This window comes from Carex rostrata, chromosome 8 (genome assembly GCF_964058835.1).
Source record: "Carex rostrata chromosome 8, lpCarRost1.2, whole genome shotgun sequence".
In the NCBI taxonomy this organism is placed as follows: domain Eukaryota; kingdom Viridiplantae; phylum Streptophyta; class Magnoliopsida; order Poales; family Cyperaceae; genus Carex; species Carex rostrata.
Window position 1 is genome coordinate 6,729,683 of NC_135925.1, and position 17,560 is coordinate 6,747,242.

The 17,560-nt window shown below is 34.2% G+C and overlaps 1 protein-coding gene across 1 annotated transcript; it reads right to left on the minus strand.

Annotated features, from left to right (window-relative positions):
• Window positions 1-1,298: 1,298 nt before the first annotated feature.
• On the minus strand, window positions 1,299-5,419 carry LOC144558520 (Leucine-rich receptor-like protein kinase family protein). The gene is made up of 3 exons (XM_078307362.1): window positions 2,305-5,419; window positions 1,784-2,209; window positions 1,299-1,452 (listed from the first exon to the last, which is right to left on the minus strand). Exons 1-3 carry the CDS (start codon window positions 5,297-5,299, stop codon window positions 1,436-1,438), a joined length of 3,438 nt encoding a protein of 1,145 aa, XP_078163488.1. The 5' UTR covers window positions 5,300-5,419; the 3' UTR covers window positions 1,299-1,435.
• Between the last annotated feature and the right edge of the window lie 12,141 nt (window positions 5,420-17,560).

Genomic DNA, 17,560 nt, shown 5'->3' on the forward strand with positions numbered 1-17,560 from the left:
AGCATAAATATTTTCTTTTCATCCGATAATGTGAGTATTATGTCCTGACTCACATGATTTCTGAAAACTAAGCAAGCCAAGTTAATCAGCATTGATCAATGTTCTGGTGCTAGTAACTGAAATGGTTATGTATCAGAGAAGCCTTGTTGAATGCTGGATTCCTCTTGAATATGTTGTTACTCGATTTAAACTTCAAGGCTCTGATTCTTTAATTATACATAATGGAGTTCACCAAGTACGACAGGCGTGCAAGTGCAACGGTAGATATAAGTTTTATCAGCATTGCAGCATAACAGAAACCATTACCAAGGACTCGTAAAGAGCTTAAGTCACGAAAAGGAGAATAGAAACTTAACTTACAGCTGCCAGTACCTGCATTATATAGAGCCCAGAAGAGCGATCGGAGGAGCGGGAATATAAAAGAGAACACCAGTTAATCAGCCAAAAAAAAGGATGGGCACCGCACAACACAGCTTTGAAGGTAAGGGTAAGAATGTCATTTTATTTCTTAATAATATTAATCAATATTTTGAATTGATTAAATCATAAAATGAGGATAGTAATAATACAAGTGAGTTTAGAGGGGAAATAACAAACTTTAAAGTTTTGATGGGAAATATCTAAATTATGAAGTTAGGATGGACATATATATCCATTTCTCTAATAAAAATAGAGAGTGATAACTATACCCCTATATTTGCATTCCTAACTTGCACCAAACAAAGTGTTATAATTAACGACAAAAATCTTTATATTTTTCAATTAGTGTGTAGGGATACTTCTGTACAAAAATTATATGCAACGCAATCACAATTTGCATACTGTTCGTTGCAAAATTTATTTATACCTATTGTGTAAAAGATATAAACATTTTATCATCACTTCTTATAAACACATTTCAATAGAAAAAAAAGAAATAAGTAAGGTCATATCACTCATATCAATTCTATTTTTTTTTTTTTTTACAAAGAGCTCGTAAATGACTACTTTTGAATTTATTTTAAAATTGTGTTAATAGCATTTCCCCTCTTTCTCATTTCATGAAACAGGTCCCCCCCCTTTGGCTTAAAACATAATAATGTTGCCATCATTATTTACTTAAAAAACCTTCGTCGCAATACAATTAACCCCCCCCCCCCCCCCCCCCCCCCCCCCCAACACACACACAACCCACCACCCACCCACCCACACACACAAACAGAAAAAAAGAATCTGAACATTGGGGTACAAGTACTGTTATGTATATTCACATCAAGACAAAAAAAAAAAAAAAACTGTAGTCTATAGAAGCACTGATTAGTTAATCAATCACTAAATAAAAGGGCAGTAACAGTATTTACAGTATAGGACATTAAGCAAAATGTAATTATACTAGTTTAGTTTGCTTTACCCTTTTTGATCCAGAGTAATGACGCATGAAGGAACAAGCTTGACATTATCTCTTCATTTTTCCTGAAATGTGGATCAAATACCAAAAATTCAACAAAAGGTGCTGTACTAGATTTCAGCGAGGTTGCTTCTACCGGGTTTAACCGATCAAGGCCCCCTATGTTGTTATATTATAAGATTTTCTTCTCAATTTAACCAGTATATTAGTCGGTGTCAAGATTGAGGCACAACCTGGGTTAACTAGTCATTAAAGGTTGGTGCTGGAATTTGCCAGAAAAAGTAAAAAAGGATTTTTTGTACAAATGTAAAATACCTAAACTAGTACATTATTCAGTGTCAAGAATGACCTTTCAAATTTAACTTAGAAAAAGACCAAAACAAAAAAGAGATCAACCTTTCAAAGAAGCGCCCTCTTCATCTTGGCTCTCCTCCGGCGCCAATTCTGATGAATCTGAAGATGATAAAATCACATTGGGAGTAGTGCTGGTTGAAACCCTAACATCGATCAACATGCAGATCACCTCTCTCATGCTAGGCCGATCCATCGGCGATTCGCTGGTACAAAACAGAGCAATCTTTAACACAAGAGACATCTCTTCTATGGTAGATTTTGATTTGAGGTCTAGACGGGCATCAAAAAGACCCGATTCAGTGGGCGACTCTGGGTCTTGGTGCAACATAAGCCGCCGGACCAGGTTAACAAGGTCACCTCCTTTCTCTAGTGGTTGGATTGGTGATTGTCCGGTGACTAACTCAAGTAATACTACGCCGAAACTGTATATGTCACATTTTTCTGTTACCTTCATGGTGAATGCATATTCTGTAATTAAAAAGTTACAATAGAATCATCAGATAAAAATAAAATAAAAAATTATCTAATCTTATATGGAAAATTGAAGAAAACCAACTTCATACCTGGTGCGATATAGCCATATGACCCTGCCACTGCTGACATGGTCTTTGAATTGTTCGACATATCAATCAGTTTTGCTAGCCCAAAATCCCCTACATGGGCCTTCATCTCTTCATCCAACAGAATATTATTTGATTTTATATCCCTATGTACCACTTTCGGCTTACAATCGGTATGCAAGTAACCCAGCCCCTCGGCTGCACCGAGTGCAATTTGATACCGTGCATCCCAATCCAGTGCCGGGACTGTATCATCAGCACCGGTTCCATGTAGCATCTCTCCTAAACTCCCATTAGCCATGTATTCATACAATATAAAGTTTGAATCATGGTAGGTACAAAAGCCATACAATTTTACAATGTTCCTGTGCCGTACATTTCCAAGGGTGGAAATTTCAGTACGAAAACTTCGGTCCATATTTGACCCCTCTCCTTGAGATTTCAATCTTTTTACCGCAATTACAGCACCATCTGATAAGACTGCCTTGAAAACCGTACCAGATGCACCTCGGCCGATGACGGCATTTTCTGAGAAGTTATATGTACCATTGATTAATTCTTGGTACCTGATTTTCTGTTTAGTGAAAAACAAAGGAGCAAGTGAACCAGATCTACTGTACCCATCCTCAGCCGATGTGTGTGTACCATTAATGGTAAATTGCTGTTTAAGGGACCAGCATATTGCGCCAATCAGTAAAAGGCCAACAGCACCAACGATTGCACACACAAAAGTGACTATTCTTTCCTCCCTCAAAGCGGCCTCTTTTGCCTTGGATTCTTTTACATTACGAAGTACCTGTGAGTTTTCACAAGGTCTGGTCCTGAAGCCGCACAAACCTTCATTTCCCAAAAAGTTGGTACTATCCATTGTTTCAAACGGATGTATACTCGGTACCGGTCCAACAAGATTGTTGTAAGAGAGGTTGCATATTATAAGACTTGAGAGCTCAGTAAAGGAATTTGGTATAGCACCTTCTAGCTTATTGTTATCCAAGTATAAGAACTCAAGCATATGGAGGTTACCAAGTTCAAATGGTAGTGTACCAGAGAGGGAATTGTAACTTAAATTTAGAGCCATTTGAAGTGCCATTAGTTGACCTAATTCAATTGGTATAGGGCCGGTGAACGCATTTCCACCTAATTGGAACTCTGTGAGCCGTACCAGTCCACCTAAACTACTCGGCACTGACCCATTTAGATCATTATCTGACAGGCGAAGAATTTCCAGATGTACCAATCTGCCTAATTCAACTGGAATAGGACCTGTGAACCTGTTTCGACTCAAATCAAGTCTTTGGAGCTTACTACAGTTGGTGAGCTTTCTAGGTATCGTACCACTTAATTGATTTGATGAGATGTTGAAGGCAACAAGCTCAGTCAATTCTCCAACTTCTGGAGGTAATTGACCAATGAAATAATTGTCTGACAAAATTAACCTTTCCATTGATTTAAAATTACCAATCTCAGGCAGAATTGGACCTGAAAATCGGTTCTGATCCAATTCCAGTGAAGATAGGTTAGTCAGATCTGCTAACTCAACAGGGAGGCTACCTGTCAAAAGGTTACAGCACAATCTCAGCTGTACCAGTGATTTACAAGTTCTAACCCCATATGGTATGTTACCAATCAACCAGTTTGAACCAAGACTCAGAAATACCAACTTCTGATAATTGCACAGGAAAGGGGGTACTGTACCGGCAAGGCTGTTGTCAGAGAGGTCTAGTACTGAGAGGTTGGTATTGGCACCTAACAAAGGCGGTATGATACCGCGGAGGTTATTGTCAAACAATTGGAGGTACTCTAATTTGCTTAGGTTCTGAAACTCCATAGGTATTACACCAGTTAAGTTGTTAATTGAAAGGTCGATTCTGGTAAGAGAAGTTAATGTTCCAAGCTCAGGTGGTATTGTACCGGTCAACAAATTTTCAAATAGGTGTAGGAGATGAAGATTTGGTATGTTTCCAAGTTCCCTTGGTATTGTACCTGTCAGGTGGTTCTCTGAAATGTCAATTTCTACTGCACTGGTACAATTTCCCAATTCTGGAGGAATAATTCCATCCAATTGGTTCCTATAGATATATAGTTTTTTTAGCATGGGGAGATTACCAAGCTCCTTTGGCACGCCTCCAGTGAACCTATTATCATTTAATGCAATCATTTCCAAATTGGTACAGTTCCCAATTTCAGCCGGTATTTCACCAGTCAGCTCATTTTGCCACAGAATTAAGGTGGTCAGATTTTTCAACCATTCAATTTCAGGTGGTAAATTCCCTTCGAGCCGGTTTTGAGCAAGACCTAGAATTTCTAGACTATAGCACTCGCTCATTTGAACCGGTATAGGGCCTGAGAGATCATTCAACCCAGCCCGAATGATTCTAAGTTCTTTTAGCATTCTAATTGAAGGTGGTATCAGCCCGGTTAGGTTATTACTGTAAATGACAAGTTCTTCAAGGGAAGTCAGATTGCCAATGCACTGGGGGATTTCATCAAACAGATAATTCTCACTCAGAAATATTTTTTTCAGAGAATTTAAGCCACAAAAGTCGATTGGGATGGTACTGTGTAGCCTATTTGTACTGAGGTCGAGCACCTCTAGACCGGTACAGTTGGCAAGCTCGGCTGGAACCGGCCCAGAAATTGAGTTTTTTGAGATATTAAAAATGGTAAGAAGTGGTAGGTGGCAGAGAGCAGGAGCGGTGGATAGATTTCCTTGGAGATTGAGATCGTGCAGTGTAACAGAGATTACGTCAGAATTGTTTGCACATGCAATGCCATTCCAGTTACATGGATTCGGGTAAGTAGAATTACCCCAGTTCCAGAGGTGGTTATCAGTGTCAATAAGCCCCATCTTGAACTCCAGTAGAAGCTCGGTTTGGTTCATCTCTTGGCCTCTCACGACAAAGAGATAGAAGCAGACAAGAAAATACAACGTCAGTCTCATAGTTTGTTTCAGTTCGTTGGTTTCTTTGTGAGAAAGAGAATGACAAGAGTAATACATGTATGGAAAGTGCAACACGAAAGAGACAATAACGGTGGACTGTGGGCTGTGGATTTAAAGGGTTGGTGGGTTCACAAGAGGTTGTGGGGTGTCAGAAACACCAATCGCAAACACCACCATTGCAGAGAGAGAAATGGTGAGTGTGTGAGGGTCAACGAAGGAGGCATTTCGTCGAACAGTTCGGTGTTGGCTGTAGAGGGTCCCCCATTAGGCCTTGTCTGTTCTTTTCTTTCCTTTTGGCTGATGGCGCCAGAGAGTGGTCGTATTCGTAGCAAAGAACAAAGGAGAGGGAGAATTGAGTGTATTTGTGTAAGGTGTATGGACTAGGTCTAACAATGATTATTTTTAAAAGTATCAATTGATCATAGGAGTGCAAACGGAATATGCGACCGTATCCGAAAATTAGATTCAAATATATGATATCCGAATATAATATCTGTACGGATACATATACAAATATGATTTTAAATTTTAATTATCGGTATCTGAATAATATATATATATATATATATATATATAGATGGGCTATGGTGCATTGCAATGCATGGAGGGGTTTGTGCATTGGATCATAAATCTAAAATTCAAAATTCAAATGACCGATCCAAACCGTTCATCTTGTTCTCCATATTAATATGTGCTTGGAGACCAAATTTTACATTTTTCTGAATTTGTTTACTATTTATTAAGTATTTTACAAAATTGTTGATCCAACGGTGGCTTAACAAAACAGGAAAATTAGTAGCCACCGTTGGATCAACATTTTTGTAAAATACTTAATAAATAGTAAAAAAAATTCAGAAAAATGTAAAATTTGGTCTCCAAGCACATATTAATATGGAGAACAAGATGAACGGTTTGGATCGGCCATTTGGATTTTGAATTTTAGATTTATGGTCCAATGCACAAACCCCTCCATGCATTGCAATGCACCATAACCCATCTCTCTCTCTCTCTCTCTCTCTCTCTCTCTATATATATATATAAGAATATGCTAGCATGCTATGCATAGCATAGAGCCCCTTCATGCAACGGCTCGGATTTCGAGTTTTCAAAATCCTAACGGTTGATCCGAACCGTTCATCTTGTTCTCCATATTAATATGTGTTTGGAGACCAAATTTTACATTTTTTGGAATTTTTTTACTATCTCTTTAGATTTATTGAAAATCGCTATTTTTTTATGGTCCAGATTTGCTGAAAACAGCGATTTTCAATAAATCTAAAGAAATAGTAAAAAAATTCCCAAAAATGTACAATTTGGTCTCCAAACACATATTAATATGGAGAACAAGATGAACGGTTCGGATCGACCGTTAGGATTTTGAAAACTTGAAATCCGAGCCGTTGCATGGAGGGGCTCTATGCTATGCATAGCATGCTAGCATATTCCTATATATATATATATATATATATGAGATGTGCTACGGTGAGACGCGGAGTAAAATGCGTTTGTACTCCACGCTATTTTTTCATTTTGAAAGTCCAAATCGTCGATCCAAACCGTTAGATGTGATCTCCATAATAAAATATGCTTCGAAACTAATTTTTACATTTTTTGGAATTTTTTTACTATTTATTAAGCCACTTTGAAAAATCTGAAAATCCGGGTGAACAGTAAAAATTTCTGGACCACCGGATCGGCGATTTTCAAAGTGGCTTAATAAATAGTAAAAAAAATTCCAAAAAATGTAAAATTTGGTCTCCAAGCACATTTCAATATGGAGAACAAGATGAACGGTTCGGATCGGTTGTTTGAATTTTCAAAATGAAATTTTTTTGCTATGGAGTAAAAAATCCCTTTTACTCTATAGCTCACCATAGCTCATATATATATATAGAGTACGGCTAACGCGTTTCCTCTAGCATATGGGCCGAAATGCTTCCGGTGGAAAGTTGAAATTTCGAAATCCAAAAAGTCGATCTGAACCGTTCATCTTCTTCTCCATATTAATATCTGCTTGGAGACCAAATTTTACATTTTTCTGAAATTTTTTACTATTTATTAAGCCATTTAAAAAATCGCTGATCCAACGGTAGCTTCTGATTTTTACTGTTTGGTAAGCCACCGTTGGATCAGCAATTTTCAAAGTAGCTTAATAAATAATAAAAAATTTCAGAAAAATGTAAAATTTGGTCTCCAAGCAGATATTAATATGGAGAAGAAGATGAACGGTTCAGATCGACTTTTTGGATTTTGAAATTTCAACTTTCCACCAGAAGCATTTCGGCCCATATTCTAGAGGAAGCGCGTTAGCCGTACTCTATATATATATATATATATCATATAATTTAGTATATATTATAAAAAAATATTTATGTATATATATATATACAGATATTCGATATCTGATCCGTATCTGTATGTATCTGTCTAATATCCAATCCGTATTTGAAAAATAAAAATCAATACGAATATAGCTATCGGATCCATATCCGATCCGTTTACACCTCTAAATTGATATCACAAATAAGTCGGAAGCATAGTTAAGCTACAAATTGGTTCATGCATTTATTGTTTGGTAGTTCTATCAAGGAGAGATAGATTACGTGTTTCCATTATTTTGGAAGAATGTAATTATATTGGCGGTGACTGGTGCCAGTCCGCAGTGCCATGCTACAGCGCGTAGTGTCCAACTGTCAATCAGTTCAACGTCTTATTTCATTTCTCATCGACATGAGTCTTTTGACCCACTGTTTTCAAATACTAAGTCACCCAATGATTACTAGACATCTTTTCATGTTACGAAATTTTCTTGTATAGTTAGCTTAAGAAAGAAAATATTTTTATATATTTACCCCTCCTCTCGTTAATAAGACCATGGAATTTTTTTTTTTTTAAATAAGCAATAATAAAAAGATGAGTAAAGTCAGGGTGTTCTTAAGCTCATCACGTTTAGAGTTTGACTTACAAATCTATTAAATTAAATTCAAATGAAGAATTTAAACGTTGAAATTGATCTTTTTTATGAATTAATTCGAATTAATTTATAAATTTTTCGAATTAACTTATAAATCTTTTTTTACTTGATTTTATACTAAATTAGTTATAAAATTCATAAATTTGACTTTTAAATGCATTATTCGTGAAGTTGATTGGTTTCAAATGTTTGATTTTGTCGTTTGAAGCTCTAATAAATTTTAAAGTTAAACTTAAATTGACATGATGAGCTTAGAAATATTCTAATTCAGTTATAAATAATTAAACAAAAATAATGAATTAATGATGTAACTAGATAGCATGTAAATATATCACATCAAGTTCAAAAGGGTATGTATTATGATTTGTAAAGCATTATATCAAAATAAGGATTAGTCAATTAATTCTAATATCTATAAAACATTCTTCGGTCGAGTTTTAAATATGTGATTTTTTACAAAAAAAATATCAATTATAATTTTTAGGTTGTAGCGTTGACCATAATTATATATATGATTTTAGATTTTACACGAAAAAAACATTAATTACTACTCTTTGACGAAGTTAGATAAGAGAATTGTCTTTTGCTGTTGGAAAGTCCAACTGGGCAGGTATTTATAGGCAGAAGTACTGTACAAGAACAGGATAAGTAAACAAAACAATGGGTCTTAAGACTTATTTAGGTACAATTGCAATACTGGCTAAAATCGAATACTTAAATCTGGAGGGACCAAACGAAAGAAATTTTTGTTTATTTTTAGAAATTAAAGTATCGAAATAAGATGGATTATTAATTTCAATTCAAACTAATGATTCGGTTCAATAAGCATTTTAGTAAGTTGGAGGTGTCTTTTTTGAATTATTTTTTTAAAAAATAATTCAAAAAAAATAATTTTAGGAAACCAATATGATTGTTTTTTTTTTTAACAAAAATATAAGAATCAAGATGTCATTTCGGTCTGCTTTTTTTTTTTTTTTTTTTTCTTTTCTGGACTGAGACATTTCAGTCCATCTTAGTTTCACAGGTACTCATACCAACAACCAAATAAAATCCATAAATATATCCGGACTGAAATGACATTTCAGTTCCGTACCATACTGAAATGGCACTTCACTCCCGTATTTTTTTTTTTTTACCGAGACAACCTCCCTCTTCTGTTTCCCTTCTTTCTCCTTTCTACCTTCTCTTCTTTTTATTCCACCCAAACCCACAGTTTTTTTTCAACTCTCAAACTTACATTGTTTTTTATTCTAATCACATAAATTTGTATATTTTTAAGAGGATAACAAGAAAAACTTCAGAGCAAAGCAGCCTAATGTATGTTTTGTTGGAAACTTATTTAGTGTATGTTTTGTTTGAACAATTGATGTATGTTTTATCATGTAGTGTAATTAGTTGTTTGTCCTGTATTAATTTAGTTAGTCCTCTTATTTACTTAGTTCATTACAAAAGTCAACAATTAAAAAAAAAAACAACAGAAACAGTTCTTGGCCAAAACAAAAATAGTTTCTGGTCAAAACAGAGTCAGTTCCGAAAAGTTTCGGACTCAGATCTTGGCCAAAATCAAAGTGCTGACAACATGTTATGTGATGACCGAAACAGAAACAGTTCCAGGTCGAAACAGAAAGTTTCCGGAGGAAACAGAACCAGTTCCTGGAAGTTTCGGGCAGTTCCTGGAAATGTAGAAAAACAGTATGTTCGGCAAAAACCGAAACAGAAAGTTCCTGGCCGAAACTGAGGTGGAAACATCTGCGTAGAAAGTATTGGACTGAAATGCCAATTCGGCTCTGGCTAAAAAAAACATTGGACTGAAATGTCATCTCGGTCGAGAGGTATTATACCAACGACTACACTATTTTTACTGAAAAACTGTGAAACCATGACAAATAGCCATTTCAGTTCCGAAAAAAAGGTGGACCGAAATGACATTTCAGTTCTTATGGTTTTAAAAAAAAAAAAAAAAATAATCATGTTGGTTCTCTAAAATTATTTTTTTTCATTATGGTTTTTAAAAGAAATCGTCTTTCTACAAAAAATCTGAAAATACTGAGACTGGATTATTGATTTAGTCTCAGTAGGAATCATAGTGACAAGATTCGCAAATTAAATCCAAATAATCATTTTTTTGGTGATATCGAACAGAACGCCGAATTATTTGGTTGACCGAACTTTGACCTAATTAAATCTGATAATTCGCAAATTTTATGAATTATTCCCGAATTTTACGAATTATTCGCAAATTTTTCCCGATTTTTTCTCTCTTGCAGTACTGGAATCTCTGATTTGAATAATTCCGAATCATTCCTGAATTATATATTGTTCTCGAATCACAAACTTTTGATCTCGCCGAACCGAACCCGAATAATTCATTTGTCACTGTACTAGAGACTGAAACTCGTTGGCTCTCTCCTCTCTGTTCGTTTCTCTCCATTCTCAGGCTTTCATTAGGGAGGCGCGCCAACAGGACATTTTTATACACTATACGATAGTTGGTACTTGGTAAGTTATGAAAATGAACTATTGGTTCAATTTTATTGAATTATCGAGAGAAAACAACAACTAATCTGACTGTAGAGGGACCAATGGAAATATGCATGTATATATCGTATAGGAGTGACTATCCCCGTGTCCTACCCATTACCTTACCCGTTATAAATGTCCAAACTTTGTTCCATGCATCCCATGATGGTTGCATCTCTACTCTCTAGTAAGGCAAACCATAAGCATCCCATTAAGCATGTGATTTTCATAGCTTTTAAAAATCTTTTCCATCATATCCCCTTCTTATACGTTCTTGCTCTCAACTGTGATCTGTCCCAGGAATATTTTTGTTTTCGATATATATATATATATATATAGAGTACGGCTAACGCGCTTCCTCTAGCATATGGGCCGAAATGCTTCCGGTGGAAATTTGAAATTTCAAAATCCAAAAAGTCGATCTGAACCGTTCATCTTCTTCTCCATATTAATATCTGCTTGGAGACCAAATTTTATATTTTTCTGAAATTGTTTACTATTTATTAAGCCATTTTGAAAATTGCTGATCCAACGGTGCCTTACCAAACAGTAAAAATCAGAAGCTACCGTTGGATCAGCGATTTTCAAAGTGGCTTAATAAATAGTAAAAAATTTCAGAAAAATGTAAAATTTGGTCTCCAAGCAGATATTAATATGGAGAAGAAGATGAACGGTTCAGATCGACTTTTTGGATTTTGAAATTTCAAATTTTCACCGAAAGCATTTCGGCCCATATGCTAGAGGAAGCGCGTTAGCCGTACTCTATATATATATATATATATATATATATATATATATATAGAGGTTGGCTAAGATCAAAGTGGTAGTTCCTGAGCTTTGGTGCTACTAATTCGTTTTTTAATTTTCAAGGTTTAAAATGTTGATCCGAACCGTTCAAGTTGTTCTTCATATTAAATTGTGCTTGGAGACCAAATTTTACATTTTTCTAAATTTTTTTACTATTTATTAAGCCACTTTGAAAATCGCTGATCCAACGGTGGCTTAACAAAACAGTAAAATCAGAAGTCACCATTGGATCAGCTATTTTCAAAGTGACTTAATAAATAGCAAAAAAATTCAGAAAAATGTAAAATTTGGTCTCCAAGCACATATTAATATGGAGAAAAAGATGAACGGTTCGGATCGACGTTTTGAACTTTGAAAATTGAAAAACGAATTGGTAGCACCAAACCTCAGAAACTACCACTTTGATCGTAGCCAACCTCTCTCTCTCTCTCTCTCTCTCTCTATATATATATATATATATATATATATATATATATATATATATATATACATTTACTTAGTGCATTTTATTTAAATTTATTGTAGGCATGACCTTTGCAATATAAGCTAATATATCAAGGAATAATACTTTAGGAAAAATGGAACTCACCAGTTAAGCCAATAAAGTTAATATTATTTTTTTCTCAAAGAAAATGACACTAGAATACCCGAAATTTTTATTAACATTCAAAATATTTAATTAATTTCAAATTAACCCACTTTTTGGTAGGATTTTAAATATCAAACCGGCCAAAATATTGCCGGTATTAAATTACCTTTCCGACCAAAATTTCACCTGTTAAAAACTCATCCGGATCAGTATAATTTAATATTAGAAAAACCGTGATAAAACCACCGGTTTCAAAAAAAAAAATTTTACAAAACAAATTTTTTTGTAACTTATTTATTTTTTGTATTGAAATTCTCGAAATGTTTAATATATTTCTTTGAAAATAAATGTAATACAATATAATTTGATTTATTAGAAAGACTGCGACAAATAATCCGGATCAATATTTTTCAGGCCGGATTTTTTACGGTTGTAAAAAAATTAATATATTTCTTTGTGTTATTGAAAAAAATAAAAATGCTTGGATTCTAAGTTATTGATCCCGGTTCAAAAATCACTTCTAAGTAAATACAAAAAATATTGTTATCCTTCTATTTTTGAAAAAAAACAAAAACTTTAAGTTATTAAAAAAAGAATTCTCAAAATAGATACAACTTTTTAGAAATTAAATGTACTAGAAGAAATACAATATTTTATGTATTACTTAGAAGTGACTTTTAAACCGCGATCAATAACTCAAATGCAAAGCATTTTTTTTTCCAATAGCATACAAATAAATATATAAATTTTTCTTACAGCCGCGAAAAGTCCGACCTAAAAAATGTTGATCCGGGTTATTTGTCACAGTCTTTCTAATAAATCAAATTATATTGTATTACATCTATTTTCAAAAAAAATATTAAACATTTATAATATTTCAATACAAAAAAAAAATTATAAAATTTCCTGTTTTGTAAAAAAAAAAACTTTTTTGAAATTGGTGGTTTTTATCACCAGAAAGATTTTTCTAATATTAAATTATGTTGATCCGGTGAGTTTTTAACCGGTAAAATTTTGGCCGGAAAGATGATTCAATACTGGCAATGTTGGTCGGTTTGGTTATTTTTGGAAATTCTATTAAAAAGTGGGTATAATTTGAAATTAATTAAATATTTTGGATATTAATAAAAATTTCGGGTAGAATACCCTTTGAAAATTGGAACTAAATTTCATATCGTTATCAATCTTTTCATGTTATGATTTATGAAAGTCTTACTTGTTCTGTACAAAAGAATAGCTAGTATACCGACAACATAAAACGAAATTTTTAAAACCATAAAAAAATACTCTTTCAAGGGAGCTCAATTTTTTGTTATTGACATTTATATTGATGTATACGGTTGTCCCTAATTAACAAACAACTACTGTACAGATATATAAATTAAATACGACAGGAACCTGTAACTATTTATCACTTAACCTTACAATCTCAATAATGCAATAAAATTAGTATGATTTTATTTAAAAATTATCGAGGAAAACAAATCAGTGACAGCTTGTTATATTCCTTTTCACTAAGATAAAATCATTTCCAAAAAAAAAAAAGCGAAAAAAAATCCCCATTTTGCCATTGAGTTTGGTATCAGTCTCTTGTATTATTGTACTATTGTTCTTCACATCTTTTTATCACAATAGTCTCTTGATATGAAGCTGTGGTGCTTCCACCAAGTTCTCGAGACTTTGGGTCCAAAATTTCAACCCTTCTTTCATTTTGGAAAAATGTTTCAACGACCCACAAAATGCACCTATTGACATGCACCATGCCGATACTTATTTATCCGATCTATTTTAGAAATTAAAATTCAATTCTTAAAGAAAAGAAATGATTGTAGAATAGATGGAACCACACTATTAGGGCCTGTTCGGCCGACAAATGGGAATGGGCACGGGCACGGGAATTGAACTGAAAAACACTGTTTCCATGGGAAAAAAAAAATTCAGTTGAACTGAATTTTTTTTTTTCCACGTGAACAGTGATTCGGCCGAACAGGCCCTTAATTTCAACATCCCACAGAATGCACCAATAGGTATACATCAGACCAATACTAGTTTATTCAATTTTTTTAGAAATTAAAATTTTCATTCTTTTGGGCAAAAAAGGACCGCTCAGGTTTGTTTTCTTTTTTAGAAATTAAAATTTTCATTCTTTTGGGCAAATTTTTCTTTTTCTCGAGTTTCACATAGATACATGTTCTAGGAACATGGTATTTGACAGACCCCAAATGAAACATTAAATAGAATTGTGTTCGTGTCATTTATGTTTTCATTCAGTGTCAGGTTTTACAGTATGAGGTATTTATCGTTCCCACTAAGAAATATGTATGTGTGATTGTTATCTAACGCTGTCCGTAAAAAACAGTTATAACGGTAGCTTTTCCATATGTATAGCTTAGCTGAGGAAGTGATAGTTTACCAAAAATACTATTTGTCCCTCGTATTTTATACGAGCTATAGCATCACTCGGCCCCTTGATAGAGTAAGATTATATGCTAGCGGTATAATTACAAGAGTAATTATATTTGATATACTCAAGATCAAGAAAAGATTCAGTTAGCAAGGATGACACACATCTATCTTGATAGCTATGAGACAGAAGAACAGACACAAGTAAATAGTTTACTGGATCGTGATATTGTACAGTACAGCATCATCTATGTAATTGGATGGTCATGATGTATATTGCCAGATACCGCTCATGATTATAGAAGTTAAAACAGTTTTAACTCTATTTACCAACATAACACAGATCCTATTGGGTCACACCATATAGGAGTTAATCGGAGAATCTTATTGTGATTGATTATAAATTGGTTATGATCAATAGTAAGATGGTTATAATTAATTATACGTGCTATAATTAAATTATAAATGTCATATAAGATGACAAGCAAAAACAATGGTTAATTTATAAACGTACACGGTACGTTGTATAAAAGTTACCGAAACAACAATCGCAAGAAATATAATTGTTCAGAATAATTATACGAATATTATTTGTATTCGGGGCGAGGGCATTCGGGTCTTTTCAGATTCATCTTTATCCGCATGACATGTCATCGATCCTATCCAGATGACACGTCATCAATCCTATCCACATAACACCTCACCCCCTAGGTGGCATGCCTTGTCATAGGGGTATTTTGGTCTTTTCACATCATTTTAGAGGCTATAAATAGAGGGGTGCATGAAGAGATTAAAATACTAATTCACTCGTATCGTTTCGTGTCGAAACGAATCGGTATTTTCTCTCTTTCTCGGTTTCTCTCCCAAATAGTATTTCGGTTGAGAAAAGAAAGATATATGTAGTTGACGTATAATCTTGCGGGTTGTTGTGAAGTATATTTACGGGATTGATGAATAGTGTTTTCTCGAATTTCGCGGTATTTCAGTTTTGCTCATTGATGAAACTGAGTAACCAAAAATTCGTGTTTACGGGTTTTCGTCTTTTTCTTCGTGAATAGTGTTTTTGCAGAATTCCACGGTTTATAGTATTTCTGGCAAAAGAAATAACCGCTCTCCGGTTAGTCCTGGTGGATAACCAATAGAGGCATCAGACGTCTGATGCTCCGAGGAGAATCATTCCCGTGATGTAGCTATACTCGCTCGGTTTGCATTCCAACTGTGATTTGGAAACAAGGTATAAATATGTTATATTAATATATTTAATTGGTAAGTAGATTAAAGTTTTAGAAATCAATCATGGAGTAGATATGTAAAAAAGGATTAAATTGGGTTTTGATGCCAAAGGAATACTGAAGGTGGACCGCCTTGGAAAGTTTCCTGACATACCCCGTTTAATCCTGAGCTTAAGTTGGCCGTAGAAATTTTTGTTCTACGGTCATTCCGCAGCTTAAGCCTAAACGGGTTTTGGTTACCCCGAAACCCAATAGTGGTATTAGAGCACAAGGCTCTCTCGCTGATTGATTTTCTAAAAGTTATAACTTATGCAAATTAGGTGCATATACCGCATATCAGTTTAATTCTTACATTTGCAGCTTAAGTCCAAAACCGATTAGAAATGAGATTTTCTTGGATCGGTTCTACCGACTAAGAAAGTTAAATTATATTTAAGTTTTCTTTATGCTTTCTTATGAAATGTAAACTTTTACATTTCTTGGATCGATTTTCTGACCGAGAAAGATAAAATAGGATTTTTTGCTTTCTTTATGTTTTTGTTTTCAAAACTTTCAACTGCGTTTGAGTATATCTAAGAATTTGATGAAGCAATAAAGTACATGAGTAAGAACTTCTAATCTCCACCCGTAAAAGACAAGGTTAATGACAAGAAAAGTCTCGGCTTTTCGTTTAACCCTCGTTTACGTGTCCTGATAGCTGGCCCAAAGGGGACTTTGTCACGTTACCAAATTACTCTTACGATTTTGAAATGGCAAAGTATAACTCTTTTGCCTTTTCAAAAACCTTCAGATAAGTAAAGTTCATCGAAGAATGTGATGAAGCAATAAAGTACCTTAGTAAGAGCTGTCATTTCCACACCGTAAAAGAGATGGTTCTGTCTAGAAAAGATTGAGTCTAAGCGGTCCTTGTGACCCCGATCTTTCCCGAGAGCCCCTTTCACGTGTCCTAATGACTGGCCCAAAAGGAACTTTGTCACGTTATCAAATTGCTTTATGGACCGAAAATAATATCTGATTTTAAAACATATAAATTGTTTATGTGCTTTAAATGGTATAAATAAGAACTGAGCATAACTGCAAAATAAAGAATTGGTAACTGATAGATTATATACCCGACTTGGTCCCGTATATAAGTAAATTAGATTTACAGCTTAGAGTAAATTAGATTTACTGCTTTAAAACGAAAAATAGGTAAAACTAGATTTACCGTCTTTCCAAGGAACGGTGAAAGAAAATTTTCTTTGAAGAAAAATACGAATGTTTACTGAAGCATATGAAAGAGGTCTTTTAGGAAAATGAAAATGGGATCATATTCACTATTCTTTCTGTCTGACTTCCTTTCCACGACTGCTTACTGAAGCATATGAAAGAGGTCTTTGAGGAAGATAGGAATTGGATCACAATCGGTATTTTTTCTAACAAGCAACTTTCATGTGTCCGTAATGCTAACCAAGGTCAACATTACAAACTGAAAGAAATATACGTGACTCGGTCACATATATAGGTAAATCAGATTTACTGCTATCATATAAAAACGTATAGATTAGATTTACCGTTTTTATAAGAAACCATAAAAACTACCTCTACAAGATAGATGGTAGCTAGAGTCAGTTTCAAGAACTGACTGCTTAACCAAGTCAAAGCATATAAAAAGGTATTGCTAAGAATAGAAAGTAATGGGGATCATATTCGGTATTCTTTCTAGACTTCCTTTCCACGACTGCTTAATGAAGCATATGAAAGAGGTCTCTTTAAATACGAGAATCACATTAGTCGTTCTTTCTGGCGAAATG